This window comes from Mixophyes fleayi, chromosome 6 (genome assembly GCF_038048845.1).
Source record: "Mixophyes fleayi isolate aMixFle1 chromosome 6, aMixFle1.hap1, whole genome shotgun sequence".
Lineage (NCBI taxonomy): Eukaryota > Metazoa > Chordata > Amphibia > Anura > Limnodynastidae > Mixophyes > Mixophyes fleayi.
The window spans coordinates 56,617,357-56,636,399 of NC_134407.1; the positions used below are offsets into that span (position 1 = coordinate 56,617,357).

The 19,043-nt window shown below is 40.3% G+C and overlaps 1 protein-coding gene across 1 annotated transcript in view; it reads left to right on the forward strand.

Annotated features, from left to right (window-relative positions):
* Window positions 1-19,043, forward strand: part of ADAMTS14 (ADAM metallopeptidase with thrombospondin type 1 motif 14) — a 132,684-nt gene that overhangs the window by 50,555 nt on the left and 63,086 nt on the right. The window contains exon 5 of the mRNA XM_075215202.1: window positions 17,678-17,761. Within this exon, the coding sequence (XP_075071303.1) occupies window positions 17,678-17,761 (84 nt within the window). The remainder of the gene's footprint in view (window positions 1-17,677; window positions 17,762-19,043) is intronic.

Consider the following 19,043-nt stretch of genomic DNA (forward strand, 5'->3'; position numbering starts at 1 on the left):
ACAAGAACATATCAGAAATATCAAAAATAAAATCGAGAGCCATTCTGTATCAATTTTTTTTGATAAACATAATGCTGATCCACAGTTTATCCATTTCCTTGCCTACAAACGGCCCTGGCCGAGGCACCCCTTTGAGATCGCTGCGTCACCCCAGGGAGCCACGGCACACAGTTTGGCAACCACTGGTGTACAGTGTTATTTCACCTATGAAAATTAGTTTGAGTCTCCAAGCTTGGTTGGTGTCATTAATATGTTCTTAATCCAAATTTCCTTTCATTAAGTATGTGTATGATCTCCCTTAAAATATATAGTAAGTAAAAGTTATTCTCACGGTGGGCAGTTGTTCATATCATAAAACACTTTTATTAGACTGGAATGGAACTGTCTTGGGTTAAGGAATTACTATTAGAACTTTGACCCAGTCAGTACAAAGACAGGGTTAGACAATGAACACTTAACTGAAAACAGCTGTAAACTTACCACTGCATATGCATAACACTGGAACACACAAGAAACAGAATGCCAAAAGCCTTTGGTTGTTGGGGTTCCAAAATGCTGCGCTTTCAATATGCATATGATCACTGCATTGCACAAGATTGACAGTTATATAATAGATGGTTCCCACAGACAAAGTTACAGACTTATGCATAGATTTGGTGAACCAAAGAGCGCAGGAGAGAGAATTATACCATTGTTGAAACTTTTGAATTTGAAATATGTTACCAATTTCTGAAAAACCTCAGTAAAGCAACCTGTACTTTGTGGTCTGAAATACCCATGAGGAGAAGAAAGTACGTTAGAGTTCGCACACAGAGATGTATGCCAACTACCATAAATCATACCTTGAACAAGCCCACACAACTAACACAAATCCTTATCCTATTAGTCAGGGCATAGCTGATATTTTGTGACGGTCTCAAGCAGTCTGTTGCTCTTTTACAAATGATGCAATGCTTAATCAAAAGGGAGAGAAATGGGCAAAAGAATATTAACAGAGCACATGTAATATTGATGCTGATGTCTGGGCCCTTGGGCATGCTATAAACTGACGACTAGACATTACAGCTGTTTCACACACCATTAAATTCTCCATAGCAAGCTAAAATGTGCAATGCAATTTTTGCAATCACATTGATTTCGTTGCTTGGTTTGGATGATTAGAATCTAAGGCAAAGGCAAAAGTTTCTAGATACATGCTGATTGCCTAATAACAAAATGTTTTCAGGAGCTTTTCAGAATCGCCTCCTCACCCTAACCATAGATTACATTGTTCTACCCAGTGTTAGCTATTACATATCCCTGCCCACTAAGGCATACGCATCTGGTATTATGTAGTCATTTTTCCTTGTGAATACTTGGTGATGATTGCTAATACTATGTCAAAGGGCGGATACAGCATTAATAGACATATAAAAATGTAGATATACAGCACAAATGGAACTAAAACAGTTAGGTTAATGGCATCCACCTCTACTGCATATAATTTTATTCCAAGATACCTAAGCAGTGGCAGTAGAGATCATTGATCCCTATAAGAAATAGTCCCACTTGTGCACAAATGCTACTTCACATTACTCTGGATGATGAGTGATTATTCTCATAGACATGAATGATACTTAGTACAATGATGTTGCTTCTCTCATCTCTCCTCAGTCCACTGGAGAACCATTTTTGGAATCACTATACATATATCCAATAGTCATATGCTTACAGTCTACAAATTCACTAGGAATTAGTGACATCACTGAGGCATAAGGTACTTTGTGCCTCTACTGTGTTTCAGTTACAGTTTAATTGTCTTTAAGAATGTTTAGTATTTCCTTACACTATTTTGTATACCATTGGTTAAGCTTTTACTTTTTTTATTTGACTAAATAAAACAGCAATTTTGCTTGACATCTGATCTGTCAGGCTAACTTACAAGTCATAGATAGAGCTAACAACACAGCCTAGAGCTGTGTTGTATCCTCTATATCCTTATATTCTTAGCACAGCAATGTAATTTCCTAACTAATTTTGTCTAGGTTCAGCTTTTCAAACAGTACAAACATCCCTCTCCTTCATTCTATAGTACTTTGTGTTGTAGTGCTGAGAAACAGGGCAGATTTGTTCCCAAAACACTTAGGACCCAGAGGGACTAATGGGGAACAGAGAACTGTGTATTACATTTTCACTGGAGCGTCTCCAGTTACCAATTGTATTCAAGTCTGTATGAAAACATGTATTGTGTGTTGATTAAACTTGTTTTCCCCCAAACATGCTGCAGTACACACTTGCTGTTGCTTAAGTAAGTACACTCATAGTATATTGTAATAGTGTTTATGTTTTGATTTATATTTAAGTACTTCACGGGGGAGGTTTTCAGTGATAATCTAGTTCATGGCTCGTCTTTCAGATTTTATATATTCAGGAAGTTACAAAAAAAATGTATAAAAAAACCATTATCTTGGTTTTCATAATGTCCTTTTTTTATACATGTAGTGTTAAAATAAACTAAAATGCATACACTGTAGGTAATACATGCAGTAAATGTGGAGGGCAGTGCATTTTTATAGCATTATATAACTTCATTGCAGTTACACTTTTGTATGATGGTCAAACTTCACAAGATGCCATGACCTGTGTAACTGTATTACAAAATATATTTAATTTTTGTATAATTTTGTCCACTTCTGAATTAATATACTAAGATTTGCTCCATGACTTCATCTTCTTATAGGCTTTGGATTTTCTGCTGGTCTTTTTTTCATTTTTAAGCGCCACCAGTTCCTGTCACCTTAATCAGATTAAAGTGTGAAAAACCGCCTGTCAGATTTTCACAGCCGGTCGGATTCAATCTGTAACCGTTACGATGTGGCATTAGTAGGAGGGTTAATACTAGTAAATAAGAAATGCAGAACTAATAATATTAATGGTGATCTAATCATGAAATGTCTATAAATAAATAAATAGGGACACCTTAGATTTTTTTTTTTTTTTTAAAGATTTTATTTTTGCAAGGGTCAACCAAAAGTAGCATTCTATACAACACTGTGTTAAAAAAAACCATCTGAAAAATACATATGCATTAAAACATACAGTGTCTTGTTAGAAAAGAGTATTAATAAGAATGTTGACCCAATTTTTTCAAGAAAGCAACTATTTTAGAAAGAGAAATAAGACTGAGAAGAGTAAAGGGGTGGGGGGGAGTGGCGGCGTGGCGGGCCGCCTAAGAGTAAGATGGAGGAAACAGTGTGGTGGAATATGGGAGAAGAAAAAGAAGAGATGGGAGAGATGGAACAGGGAAGGGAAGAAAGGATCCAGATGGAGTGATGCTGTAGAATCACATGACAAAAGGGGTTTGGATTTGGAAGTATGAGGTCCACGGCGCCCAAACCTTAGTGAATGTCTTAGAGGTATTACGGATTATGCATGTCATGTATTCCATCTGATAAACGTACCAAATCCTACTGATAATCGTCTGTAAAGTTGGAGCATTGGGCTGCTTCCAGTCCGTAGCAATCTGGCATAGGGCAGCGGAGATTATGTGGCGAAACATTTTCATTTGATGTTTAGTGGCCGATGGAATTCCGAGAGGGAGAAGGAAAAACCCGGGAGAAAACGGGATGTCAATCTGCAGTAGCTGTGAGGCGAAGTCCCGAAGTTCCGTCCAAAATGGGGCAAGTCTGGGACACTGCCACCAGATATGGAGGAAGGACCCCTCTGCGCCACAACCTCTCCAACATGTGCTAGATGAATCTGGGAAGATTTTTTGTAATTTGGTTGGAACCAAATACCAGCGATAAAGAAGTTTATAAGCATTTTCTTTTAATTTAACACAAATTGAACTGGAGGCTGTGTTAGTTCTAATTTCCTCCCAGTCTTCATTGTCTAGCGTTTCCCCCAAGTCTCTCTCCCAACCCCTCTCATGAGAATCTCAGTTGTTCGAATCAGGGACTTTAAGTTCCCAGTATAGTAAGGAAATGAGACCTTTGGTAGAAGATCGCCGGAGCGAAAGCGCTTCGAAAAAGGTCAACGGTCTACGACCTAGAGTTAATTTGTTGGTAGAATGAAAATTTCTTACTTGTAGGTATTGGAAGAAATATGTGTTTGGAATATTAAGTTTTGCTTTTAAATCATCAAATGAAGAAAATTAAGTGACTTTGGTGATATCGTTGAGATAGCGTATGTCTTTTCGTTTCCAGTGTTCAAAGGATGAAGTTATACACCCTGGTGGAAATTTGGGGTTATCAAAAAGTGGGATGACCGGACTGGGAGTAGGAGCAAGGTTAAATTTCACATTTGCTCGATCCCAGATAGATAACGAGTGGGCTACAATCGGGTGATGAGAAACGGATCGTGGATGACTGGTGCGAGAGAGCCACAGGAGAGAGGATGAGGAAGAGATACCCAAGCTTTCTGCTTCGATCGAGACCCAGACCCTGGAGGAACTAGGAGAATTCCATAACACACATTGGGCAAGTTGCGCTGCTAAATAATACTGCCTAAAATTGGGTACCCCTAAGCCACCACCCCGTGCCGACCTCTGCAGGACAAGAAGGCGGACTCTTGGGCGTTTTTTGCCCCATATAAATTGCGATGTGTAGTGCTGTAAAAATTTGAAAACGTATGGGGGAATGCGTATTGGCAAGGCTTGATAAAGATATAGTAGTCTAGGCAAGATGTTCATTTTAACTGAATTGATACGTCCTATCCATGAAATAAAGTGCTGGTTCCAAGCTTCAAGATCAGATTTAATCTGGGAGAGTAATTTTGGGTAATTGGCTTGAAAAAGTTGATTGTATTGCTTAGTGACGTGAATGCCTAAATATTTAATCTTTTTTTGATGCCATTTGAAGGGGAATTGAAGAGAGAGGGAAGATCTAGTTTTGCCTGTTAGAAAAAAATCAAGAATTTCTGTTTTTGAGGATTTATTTTGTATCCTGAAATGATGCTGTACATGTTGATATCTGCAAGGAGGGGGGGCAGAGAGACTGCAGGGTCCAAGAGAGTCAGGAGAACATCGTCTGCATACAATGATATTTTGTGTTCAGATTTCCCTGTTTTAATTCCTTGAATAGCCTTATTAGATCGTATCTTTGCAGCTAAGGGTTCAATTAGAAGGGCAAAAATTAAAGGTGAGAGGGGGCAACCTTGCCTTGTTCCGTTGGAGATTGAAAAGGGGGAGGATGAGACCCCATTGGCCACCACTGTTGCCCTGGGTGATTGGTATAAAGCTAGTAGCCCATCTAAAAATTTACCAGAGAAGCCCATTGACCTCAAGACCCTAGACATAAAAGGCCAAGAAATTCGGTCAAATGCTTTTTCAGCATCTAGCGCCATAATCAGAGATGGACATTTAGTGGTATTAATAGAGTGTACGAGGTCAATAGCGCGTCTAGTGTTGTCTATAGCTTGGCGACCTGACACCTTAGATTTTTGTATACAGTCACTATTGCAACTGAACCAACTAATATGTATAACTTTAAATAAGTGCAGACAGAGTACTTCATGATCAGAAAAATCGGGTACAGGAAAAATATGTAGAACAAATAGTTGATCATGATTCCTCCTTGTTTATTCAACAGGCTGAGCCATATACAGTGTACTGCAATTAGATTCAGTCAAACTTGCCAATTAATTAAAACTTCAAATACTTGACCTTGAGTAGGAAAGTGCTATCAAAATTGCTTACAACAGTATAGCCAATTAATTTGCAATATATAAACACAGTTGAGTGCCTAAAATGTAGAACATGATGGCTAGTGATTGACAGCACACTAAGGGGCCCATGTAGAGTTGGATGTAAGTCCAACGCATATGCGCAAAAAGCACTTTTTTGTAGCACTATGTCTTACCAGAGCATGTATTCCTGAGGGGTATTGGACCCATATAACAAAAATGGGAACTAGGGCTCTTCCCACACCCCTGGTATTGTGGGTGTAGGAAATTTAGTAAAAGAAAGATTTAATATTTAAGTTGCCATTTTGTCTGTGGTAGCCTACAGGTCCCAGCATGCCTTGGTCACAGTTAATGTGTTACATGTGCCAGCATGCCTGTGACTGCTAAGGCATGCTGGCACTTGGTGAACATGCCCTGGCACCCAAGGCTTGGTGGACTTGTAGTGCACTGAAAAATGTAAATAAAACACAAACACACCATTTAAAATGAAACCATATGGGATGACTTGGTACAAGCACACTAAGAGCTCTCGTCTCAAATGAGTTCTTAGCAGCAGTACAGTCATATTTGTAATGGGGATTTCCCCTGACCTCAGCATGGTGCTATTTTTTTCTTTCTCTTTTTAACTTTTAGCAACTTTACTTTAATGAATCTGGTGGATGGAGGAGGTTGAGGGAGTGAGCAAGTGAGTCTAGGAGGAAGTAGGATAGGCAAGCATGAAGAGATGAGTTTTAAGAGATCATCTGACAGATAGGTTGGGGGAATGTCTGGTAGGACAAAGCTAGACTTCAAGACTTCTCCAATGCTGCTGGGTTGCAGCATGGGAGAAGTCTTGGAGACAGGAGTGGGAGCGTTATGAATCGGGGTCTTAGCCCTGTTTACGCCACTCCATGGCATCATATCATCGTGCATCACCCTCCTTTCAGAATGCAGCATTCCCAATCCTGAGACAAGCGTGACTTGTGTCTGCACTGGAAGCTGCCATCTTGGGTGAGACATTTTGCTACATACTGCCTATTCTGAGCACCTGACTTCATTCACCAATTAGCTCCCTCTGCTGACTATAAAGTCACCTCCCACTTTCAAAAAATTGGCATTCCAACACTTTCCTAGTTCCTGGTTCCAGCTTACCACCGTTGTCGTTTATCTGCTGCTGTACAGTCTCTAGCCATTAACTCTTCGCGTGGATTCAGCTTCCTTCTGTTACTTCAGTGCTACCAACTGTTGCTTTTCAAAGTCCAGCTAATTACCCTTAGGGAGGTTCCCTCTTTCTCCTACCTATTCCTCTGACTCGCCTACTGGACATTCCGGGTAGTAGGCTACTGTTCTGAGCCTTCCTGCTTCTGGAGCCGTCTCTGGGTATGGGTTTCCAGTTCCAGGCTTGATCAATTTGTGGGTTCCGGAGTGGTCTGATCCTTTTGGGGTTGCACATTCTATGTCCCTACTTTCTGATGCAGGTCCTGAGTTGCTCGGGGCCAGTTCCGGGTTACTCAGTCCATGAGGTAGCCACCCCTGGTATTCCTCTTCCTGAGTTCTGAGCCTTTCCAGTTCTAGTATTGGTACTATAATCCTCTGAGTTTCTGGTCTTTGGGGAGTACTGAGTCTCTGGCCGTGAATTCCGTCTCTCTGTTCCCTCATCCAGGTTCCGGTCCACCAGGTCCAGATTCCAGTTGGTTATTCCACTAAAGAGTCCAGTGCAGTTTTCTTCCTCCTGTCATCTGGATGTCACAAATAGAGTACACCTTCTCTCCCTTCTCTCTCTTTTTCGGCCTCCTAGTTTCCACTTCACCTTTGCTACAGCTAGTCCCAAGGGTCCCGAGACGGATACCAGAAACCATATTGCAGTGACAGGGAGGAGTTTATGAGAGGCGAACCAAGGTGTAGGTCAGAGGCAGAGTGGAATGATCAAGCTGGGGTATATCTCGTGACGAGGTCCAAGATGTATGGATGGGAAGTGTTAATCAGGGTCTTGTAGGTGGGGGTGAGCAGCTTGAACTAAATTCTGGACGCAATGGGAAGCCAATGAAGAGATTTACAGAGTGAGACAGTAGAGGGGGGAGGAAAATTGATCCAGCCACAGCATTCAGGATGGGTTGTACAGGGGGAATGCCAGTGAGGAGAAGGTTACAATATTCAAGTTGGGGAATAAAAGTTTTAGTTGCTTCCTGAGTGAGATAGAGGCATATATTAGCATGGTTGCGTAGAAGGACATGACAGTCTTTTGGCCTCCAATACCAGCTCTATGCTGATGATGCTCAAATGTATCTTTCCTCCCCTGACCTCTCTCCTGTCTCCCTAACCCAAGTATCTAGCTGTCTTTTAGCTGTAACTACCTGATTGTCACAGTACTTCCTCAAACTCAACATCTCCAAATCTGAGTGTGGTTGGATCACGTAGAAATAATTATTGTAAAAATGTATTTCAATTAGTGGCGCAGGCGCCAATTTATATAATTGGACACGTACATATCTTTTTATATTGGTATGTGTTTTGTATCGAAACGTATTGATTTATGAGATGGTATGTAATATTTTGGTTTTGTAACTTTTCTAGAGGAAATACGAAGTAAGCATATGTGTGGAGGGGATGTGTTTTTGAAACTGTCTGTAGACAAGTAATCTCATGTTAATTAGACCTTTTCATCGCTGAGTGACCAACACGTCTGTAATTAGACTTGCTGGTAGTCTTTCTATGTTTTTAAGACTCAGGATGCAAGTGATCACAGATTAATGTGAATTTTGCAAGTTAAATTGTGTTAAAAACAAGATTATAGAAAATGTTATCCTGATGGTAAATATTCAATAAAAAACCTCAGACGTTGTGGTGCTGCTAGCAGCAATGTAAAAAGGTGTTAAACCCCTTCAGGCTGATTTATGTGCAGGCTGCATGATGCACCTGGATTGGTTAGAAGGTCAGGAGGCTGTGTTACCTCCTGCCATGGAATCTGTGAAAATATCTATAAAAAGCGCACTATTTGACCATGTAATGTAGTATTATCATTCTATCAGTACACGTCTGGAATGATCGCTAGTACCATACCCTGGCGTGTAACTGTCCTTATAAGGGCTACTTGAGGTAATAAAACATCACTGTTTCAAGATCCTGCTTTGACGCCTACTTACCTGCGGCATTTCCTGTGAGATTAAACCAAATCTAATTCATTATCTGGCTGTTCTGAGGTTGGAACCCAGCATCCAGTACCAATGCTTTGCCTGCTTCCCTGCAGCTCTGGCCAGTGTAATAGGCCAGGGGGAACCATCCACAGCAAGCCTGATCTGAAGACAAGAGGTCAGGTGTACCAGCCCAGGTGCCCAGCGAGGGGGTAACCTAGCAGCGAGAGTTACCCAGAAGGAAGCAGGTGCTGGTGAAGAAGCTTAGTGATGGCAGTAGAAGGTCCTCCTACTGTGTTTTGGAGGGGCGCAATTTGGTATATAGAAATGGGACAGGGGCAAGGCAAACTAAAGCAAGCTAAGCCGGTCCCCAGCAGCACAGACAGGGTTTCATAGGAGGTCCATCCTGTCACACCGAGCTCATCATTTTTCCTCCCACCAGTGTTTGTCCCTCTCAACATTACTCTCTCTCCTGTCACCCAGGCCCATTGGCTTGGAGTCACCCTTTACTCTGCCCTCAGCTTTACCCCTTATATCTAGTCCCTCACCAAATCCTGCCACTTCCTCCTCCGTAACATCGTGAAAATCTGTCCTTAACTCTCTCAGGAAGCAACAAAATCCTGGTCCATTCACTCATCATTTCTCATCTCAACTATTGCGACCTCCTTCTCACTGGCCTTCCTGCCTCTCACTTTTCTGACCTTCAATCCATACAGAATGCTGTGACTAGGCTCATCTTTCTCTCCCGTCACTCCTCTTCTACTACTCCTCTGCGTAAATTCCTTCATTGGCTCCCCAACCATTTTAGAATTCAGTTCAAGCTACTTACCCTCACTTACAAAGCCCTTACTGACACTTCTTCCGCTTACATCTCTGACCTTGTCTCGAGGTACATACCTACCCAACTACTCTGCTTTGCCTCTGACCTCCACCTCAATTCACCATTCATTACCTCCTCCTATGCTCGCCTAAAAGACTTCTGCATTGCTGCCCCCATTCTTTAGAACTCCTTACCCCGCCTCACTGGACTCTCCCCCAACCTTCAGTCAATTAAACGCACATTTAAAACTCACCTTTTCAAACTCGCCTATCCTACCACCTCCTGACCATCTTACCCTTCACCTTCTCTTCCTTCACCTGCCATCCCCTTTTTCTCCCAGTTGGTCCTACTGTATCTCACCACCCCTCCCTCTAGAATGTAAGTTTTTACAGACAGGGTCCTCTCTTCCTATTGTCCGATTGCTACTATCTTACTCCCTTGTTCATCTCCGTGTGAATCCCCATAGCATTACTCACACTTATCTGTGCTACTTATGTGTATTAGCACATCTATTTGTTACTTGAAGTCAAAGATGACACTGAGGCAGCATATGTATTGAACAGGGGAGAGAGTGAAGTTGTCAACTGTGACATTAGCAGGGGGAAAGATCATAAACTCAGATTTGGACATGTTAAGTCAGGGGAAGTGTTGGGTCCTCCATTTAGAAATGACAGATAGACACTTGGACCTTAGCAGAGTAGATCCTTATGACTCACTAGTTGACATGAACTGTCAGTAAATGACATCGGAAAATAACAAGAATTTAGTTGAACAATACCTGGAAAGCTCAGGGCATTGCCTTTAGTGCAAAATTTGCACCGAACATCAGCAACCTATAAATTTTTATCTTTCAACTGTAAGTTAGACAATGAAAGACTACGTCTGCTATGGTTTATTGCAAAATTTGCAGTTAAATGAAGTGTAAGTAAATGAACCTTACTATCTTATCCTACATACTCTCAGTCACATTGGCTGTTACATATTACACTCTTGTGCATGTGTAGTACTGATGCAAATAAAGTGACAGTCATTCAACGTATGTTCATTATATGATCAAAATAATACTATTGTACCACGTTCTCCTATTTTTATTTATTCTGCCTAAACGTTGATACTCATTAGGACAAACAGTGATAATAGTGGAATTTGACATTCACTATAAAGAACCTGATTTAGAGTTAAAGTTTAAAATTGCAGCTCTTGCATACTTAAAACTGCACTTAAAGTTATGTGGCTGTCTGTATTTAAATCTAGCATATAGATATGCCCAAATTTGTCCATCGTTATCAGCTTGCACCAGGCCTATGCAAATATATGCCCCTAAAAGGTGTATCCTAAAAATAAGTGTAGGAAAATTGGAGGCATGTCTATGGGGTGTGGTTTACACCTATACCAGTGGTTCCCAAACCTTCGCAGTTCGCGGCACCCGTAGAGTCTCCATAATTTTTTCAAGGCACCCCTCCAAAATAATTACTGAGCAGTCCTATTTTAGAAGTAGTTGGGTCAAAAAAATGTAATAAGTATTTAGGTCAGGACAGAAATACTTATTTAGTTGTATGCAAAAATGCCCCCTTTGCATCCAGACACTCTTTGGACAGTGTAAGGCAATGCAGAGAGGGGAGGCTGAGGAGGAGCGGCGAGAAAGGAAGATGAGTCTTGCAGCCGCATTGAGTATAGAGTGGAGGGGGGCGAGATGGGAGTGGGGGAGGCCGGTAAGGAGGCGGTTGCAATAATCGAGGTGGGAATAATTAGGCCTCCAGAACTGTACGTGGTACTCAAGCTCTTACCACTAGCCTATTAAGTGACATTAATTCCTTCCTCCTGCTAAAACCTTTTCTACTACACCCAGTTGTATCCCCCTCTCTGCCTGTGTGGTGGAGAAAAATGGCTGCATTTGCAGAGGAACAGCAATCATTATTACCAGCGAGTAAAAGTAGTTAGGCAGAGTGAATGTGTCCTTTACAATTTACAAAGCAGATGCACTGGTGTGCCTAGTTCTTCAGTGCAATGCGAAAGCAAGTTGTTTTGTTTTGTGCAGATTATAGAAATTAGAGAGTGTTGGAGAGGCGCATTTTTAGGGCTATTTCTTTACGTGCAATGGAGCGTGCAGCCATTTATTCTCCCTAAAAAGGCTTTTTTCGCCATCTCTCAGCTGGTGGAGATTGAGTTAAGCTTTTGGCTTAGATATATTTTCTTTATTACAATGATATATATTTTTTCTTGGGTCATTTCACTGTATAGAGGTAAAAAGATTTCTTTAGGTGTTTCAGGTCAAAATCATGTCAAGTTCCACAACAGCTGGCTCCGTCTGCAATTGAACCAGTGCCAGTAATTTTCTTGCAGCGTGGCTCCTTTGTGGGAGCTGGTATGTTTAATGTGCTAGTGTGAACTGTGTTGTACCTTCTAGCAGAGACTCTGTTACCATTGAAAGCAATAACCCATCACTGTTGTGCTCTGAGCAGGAATAAGAACTTTTTATTATTGCTTATAACTGATATCCCCTCTGGGAAACTGTAACCTGCAGGTGTTTTTCTCATCAAGACACAAAGGTTGTTTCATTTCAGTTTCTTACAGGATAGAGGTCCTTGGAGGGAAAGTCTACAAATGTTTCAGCTAAGCAGATAAGAGGCTGGGCAAAATGAACAGTGGTGGGTCTGTTAAAATAATATATTTCCTGTTTTTTCTTTTGCTAAGGGCACGTCCACATAGGCGTTGAAAAACAACGCCCGTTAAAAGTGTAGACGAACCCTTGTACTTTGTCCTCACTTTTAACTGAGAGATCCAAGCGTGTTCTCAAAACCTCCCTGCAACATAGCGTATCATGAGTAGAGATGCACACTGACCCCCGTCAAGTGGTTTTGGTTTAGGATTTGGATTAGCTTTGTGTTTTGGTTTTGGTTTTGGATCTGTATTTTTTTAGAAAAATTGCTAAAATATGCTACGATCACATAATTTTGCTCTTTTTTTTGTTCCCTACATTATTATTAACCTCAATAACACTAATTTCAAGTCATTTGCAGTCAATTTTGACCACCACATAGGTCACAATATTATTTTCATACACTTTCGGACAAATACTGCAGCGACCTGGCTGGATGGTAAGCAACAGAGCAATGACTCAAACACACAGCAGTTCCTACCACATCTAGGACACATTGGCACACAGCAGTGGCAGAAAAGAAAAGTGATGCAAGATGGAATTGTCCTTGGATCATGATACCAGTTATGGTTTATTTGATCGCTCCACCCGTTCCTTGGATAAGTGAGGTAATTCTACAGCTAATACATGGCAATGAGTGCTGATGCCCCCCCTCCTCCCCAGGATGCGTGATTTTATCAGACCCACACCAATCCAGGGTGCCAGACAATGCACTAAAAAGAGCCTTTGTAATTCCCAGCAAAAAGCGATTTCATCAGTGAACTTCAAACCAGCTCCAATTCCCACAAAATTATAATCTAGTTAGGTACCTTTGCTGCTGTTTCATCAAGTGTTTGTAATCTGCACTTTACATCAAAGTGAAAGATAATACATATACACGTCTATTTAGACATCCATGTTTGCATTACTGTGGCTTTAGAAACGCGACAAATGGCTACACAACTGTTGTCAGGATTTGGGTAAAAATAATTCCACACATAAGAGGTGAATTCTTTGGTCTTATGCCCAGGTATGACAATGGCCTTCTTCTTATCACATGCAAGAACTGCTTCCACCGGTGCTGGACTTACACAAACAACATCATCCTCATCAACATCCTCATTAGCACCCTCGTCAGGTACACAAATATCCCCCTCATCCTGTTGCAATTCCAAAGTGGTATCCCCAATTTGTGTATCACCGGTTACACTTGGGCTGTTCAGGTACACATCTGCAGAAATGCTGAAAGGGGCCTTCTTTATGGGTACACTATCAGAATGGTCACTTACACATAGCACTCGTGGATACATTCTCCCCAGGGATTTGTGTCATTTCTGAATCTCAACATACATTTTCCTCTAATGCCTTACTGTTTTCTTCCAGCTCGGCTTTCACACGTAAAAGTATTTGGGTACCACTTTTGGAGTCCGAATGACAAGGTCTTGCTTGGTCACGACTGACCTTACAAGAAGATGCCTCAGTGACAGTTGCAGAACTCACACTCATAAAGAAAGGCAAATACCTCATTCTTTCTTTGCCACTGCATGTGTAGAATAGCATGTTGGCAATTTTATTTTTTTCTGCAGACAACTTTGCCTGGATTACAGGTCTTTTTTTCTTGACCAAGGAAAAAGGTGTTTTTTGTACATTTATGTTTCCCTAACTTAAAAACAATATGCACTTTTACATAGGCTTTACCAGATGATGTAGAGGGATTACTATCATCATGACTGGTTCCAGCAGCTGCTTGGTGCTCCTTCTCTTCTGTGTACTGCTGTGAATCCATTTTGATAACACTGTACACTTTGACTGCAAATTCAGAAGAAAAGCCTGCCAGCACTAGTATTTGTATTTTTCTGCAATGAGAATTCGCAATGGAGCTCTCCTCTTTGTGTGTTACCTTTATAACACAGTAGAATTTGACTGCAGAATTACACCAACCCTGCCAGCACTAGTATTTGTATTTTTATGCAATGAGAATTAGCAGTGGAGCAATGGAACTCTCCTGAATGTCACTGTAAACTTTCAATGGGGCAGGGACTGGTGTGAATGAGTTCTCTGTACAGCGCTGCGTAATTAGTGGCGCTATATAAATAAATGATGATGATGAAACTTTGTTGAAAACTGCTACCCCCTCTTCCTTCAATTCTATATATTTGGCTGCCCAACTGCTCTACACACTGTGCTACCCCTTCTGTGTCCCTCTTCCAAATGGCGCTAGATCGCTGTGGAGGGCGGAATTTATAGATTTCAAAACTCGCGAGATCCGACATCCGACTACATAACAATGGCGGCTCGGTTCAGTACTCGGATCCCTTAAGCCTGAGCATCTCTAAGTGTTGAGTGCTCCAATAGAACTCCATTATATTGCACCAAGCAGTAATGCTTCTGTACACTACAGACCACAGTGAAATAGATGCAAATTGGACGCTTGTCAGAAAGGGTCTGTGTACAGGTCCTTGTACTCTTACATATTTTTTGGGATTACCAGCATTAAAGCATATTTACCAGGCTTTAAAAACGCTTGTATTTATGAGCCCCAGTATACAGTGTAACTGTTGTAGACACTCCAGCTATCAGTTATTCTTCAGCTCTGTAAAAATAACAACAATAAACACTATTCAGCAAAAGGCAGTAGCCACTCCTGCATTAAACACCAAATTCCATCCTCTTCGGGATATCATTGTCTTGAAATACAAGTCGATAAATCACTAATTCTGTATGTCTACATCGGTATATTTTTATAATACATAATTATAGAATAAGAAACCAAAGGTCACAAAAGTACAGGGACACAAACTTGTGGTAAATTGACGCAAACATAATTTACAGTTCAGTAGATTCGATAAACCATAATTATTCAACAAACCATAATGAATGTACTACTAATTTGCTAAATACAAGGTCTGATAGTAAATTGTGAGCATTCATATTAATCAGACAGTATGTGATCCTGAACCACTTAGACATCATCCTACTAGACTGCAATTAAACTGTCTTCACTTCACAATCATTACTCAGTTGTAAAAATAATGAGGTTCCTTATACTTGTTGTGGCTCATAGCATAGGTCCTCTGTTGTTAGTATACCTGATTCATTAAGGAACTTAGGCAAGAAATTTAGTAATTTGTTTGTACTTAAGTTTCCTGCACAAAACCATGTTAAAATGCAAGGGGTGTAAATTAGATTATTATTTTGCACGTAAGTTAAATACTGGCTGTTTTTTCATGTAGCACACAATACTTGATGCGTATTTGTACACTGAAATTTAAAGTTGATATTTGTGTGCTACATGAAAAAACAGTCCGTATTTAACTTATGTGCAAAATAATAAACTCATTTACAACCCCTTGCATTGCAACATGGTTTTGTTCAGAAAACTTACTCAAATTCTTGCCTAAGTTCCTTAATGAATCAGGCCCCTGGGGCTTTAACAAGTGCATATATTTGCAGACAGACAGCCATACTCTTGTAGAACCTTACAGACTGAGTAATATGAGAGAGACTTTATAGAAATGTTTTCTGAACTAACTGCAATTTTGTTTTTATTAGTGATCGAGTTTGCAGCTCAGTAGCTACCACTGATAGTTTTTGATAAATTCTGGTTGTCCAATTACAGCAATTTGCATGGTGTGTGGCAATCAGTTGATCAAACTCTTTGGTTTTCACTTGATCTGTGAAATTTTTCCCATCATGTGTGACTAAATAAGACACAAATTTGGTTGTTAAATAACAGGGTTGGTATAAAATCATTCTTCTATCCTTCAAGTGTAGCCAATTATTATTTCAATAACCTTTCTAAATAGATCCACAATTTTGGATTTTACTACTTAATACATTTGATTGGCTTAAGTGCCTTGGATCACCCCAGAATCATAAGTGTTTTAAAATATTTTAAGTATTGAAATATGTCAGTATTACCTGTGCAGCTTGACAATTAAAGAGAACTGAGCAGGCATGGATTAAGATCTCATTTCTTCAATCTCATTGTCTTGTTATTACCCAACTTCTCTACTATCGAAAATGTCTCCAAGGACATTTGTCAAGAGTGTGGGGTGTATTATCTGTAAAGGAAAAGTGCAAACATGCAATTTGCATACATTTATTTAATATAAACTGCCTCATTTTTAGAGCACAAACTACCACCCCCCCCCCCCCCCCAAAAAATCCTCCTATTTTGTATCGTATTTCTTCTGTGAGCTGGAAGTAATGTAAAATGGTCCTTTTTTGACTGTATTCTATATGCCACCAGAATGTTCTGACACTTTTCCATTAACTTTCCAGTTAGGCCTCATAAAGGTTTGCAGAAGTCTGTTAAAACAAGTTTAAAAAAAAAGAGGAAGGGCTGCAGGTTTGTATATTTATGTATCTATGGAGACTTCAGACAATCAGTCCTCTGATATGTGTTTCTTTATTTGGCGTTAACATCTTTCAAGGCAGCTTCATCCCTCATCCACTAAGAGCACAATTGGAACTATGTTCTAGCAATGAAAAGGCAAAGTCACTGGGATATGTGATACCCTGATCTGGAAGGAAGGGGATTCCATACTACTGGCTGTCCTCGTTCTCTTCTTTACAGCTCATGGTTTTTAACACTTTCCCTAGAGGCACAGCTCATTGCAAAATAAAAGGCCCCACAAACTACGTGTTAGTAATTTAGTAGAAATGTTACTAATAAAGGATACAAACCTTCCCCATTACATAGCATTGCTGTCTCACATTATCAATATGTTATTAAAACAGGGACAGATCACTTTAATGCTTGGGATATAAGAAAACGCTGTTTTTGTGAAAATCTATGAAGCGGACTCCTCAATTTTATAATGCATTGCTCTGCCCCACAGTATCCTAAACAAACGAGACAAATTGCTATGTATTTTAAGAAATTCCATTGGTTTGAGAAGGCCTTTGGGACTAAGATAATCTTCCAAAGCCTTTCTTTTCTTTTTTTTCCCCTTGGAATTAATCGGTTGTGTTTTGTATATTTGCAAAGTATTGTACTGTGTACTGCTCCTACATTAATATATTATGGGGGGAATTCAATTGGCCACAATGTTCTGAGGAAAATCGCAGCCGAGCATTTTTTCCACTATTACGGTAAAAAATAGCACTCAGTTTTGCTTGCACCTCTATAGAGTGCGAGCAAAAACGAGTGTTATATCTATAAAAAAATATCCACACAAGGTGTCTCACGCCCGTTCTGGAGACACCTCACCGGATTTTTTTAGAAATGAATTCCCCCCTACATGTGGAGGTAATTTAGCATCATTTAAATTTTGTCTGAGCTTGCATTTTTGTACTTGTTTTATTATGTACATTTGTGGTTACTGGTGTATTTGTGCTTCTATTAAGTTAGAATTATTTAATACTTTTGAAGCTCATTTAATTAGCTGATTTGTCTTTTTTTTTTCAAATATATCTATAAAAAATATGACATTTTTGTTTCAGGTGGATGAAATTTACCATGATGAGTCTTTGGGTGTCCACATCAACATAGTGCTGGTCCGAATAATTATGGTAGGATACAGGCAGGTAAGAAATAAAGAAATGGTAGCATTTTTATTTATATAGAGTTAATGTAGACCCTTGGTCCTCCTTGATTGAGGTGCAGCATTACAGTGCAGATATAAAATCCTCCAAAAATAGTGATTATAAAATGGTCTCCTGTAATTAATTTACAACATTATAGTATTTTGTAAAATTGTCTGTTAACTACTGTATTTCCCCATGTATAAGACGCATCTTTTTCCCAAAAATTTTGGGTCTAAAACCTGGGTGCATCTTATACAGGGGTAGCGGAGATGCAGGGGGGGGGGGACGACAGCGTTACAGTGGCAGTGGGGGGGATCGAGGACTAGCGGGGCAGCGTTACAGTGGCGGGGGGGATCCAGGAGGAGGGGGACAGAGGCACACTGGCATGGGGTATCCAGGAGGAGGGGGACAGGCACAGTGGCAATGGGGATCCAGGAGGAGGAGAGCAGAGGTACAGTGGCAGCGGGCGGGGGGCGATTGCAGGGAGAGTGTGTTGCCCGGCTACTCTGATCACAATCAGAGCAGCCGGCCATTACACTCTCCCTGCCTTTTTTGACAGCTACCGTAATATTTTTTTTTTTCAAATTCCGGGGCCAAAATTAAGGTGCGTCTTATACATGGGATCGCCTTATACATGGGGAAATACGGTAATTGTAATAGCTTTCACAGATGTAAAACAGAATGGTGTTACATAACTATAGGCCTGATTCATTAAGGATCTTAACTTGAGAAATTTCTTATTTCAGTCTCCTGGACAAAACCATGTTACAATGCAAGGGGTGCAAATTAGTATTCTGTTTTGCACATAAGTTAAATACTGTCTGTTTTTCATGTAACACACAAATATCAACTTTAAATGTCAGTGTACAAATAAGCTATCAAGTATTTGTGTGCTACATGAAAAACAGACAGTATTTAACTTATGTGCAAAACAGAATACTAATTTGCACCCCTTGCATTGTAACATGGTTTTGTCCAGGAGACTGAAATAAGAAATTTCTCATGTTAAGATCCTTAATGAATCAGGCCCTATGTCCTTAACTACACCCTTAGATGCATGGAAAAAGAAGACAAGCATAATGAAGCAAACGATTATAATAATTGCTGATAAAAATAGATTAGTTATGTTTGTGCTGGGGTGTGATTCTGTGGTGTAGGCAGTGATTAGCAGCACAAAGCAGAGAAGAATCTTCCCTCTCAGTACGTCGCTTGCTGCTGCTCCTTTTTCAATAGTTGATTAGGGAAGGGGGGACAAAGATAAATGTACAGTACATTTACAGTA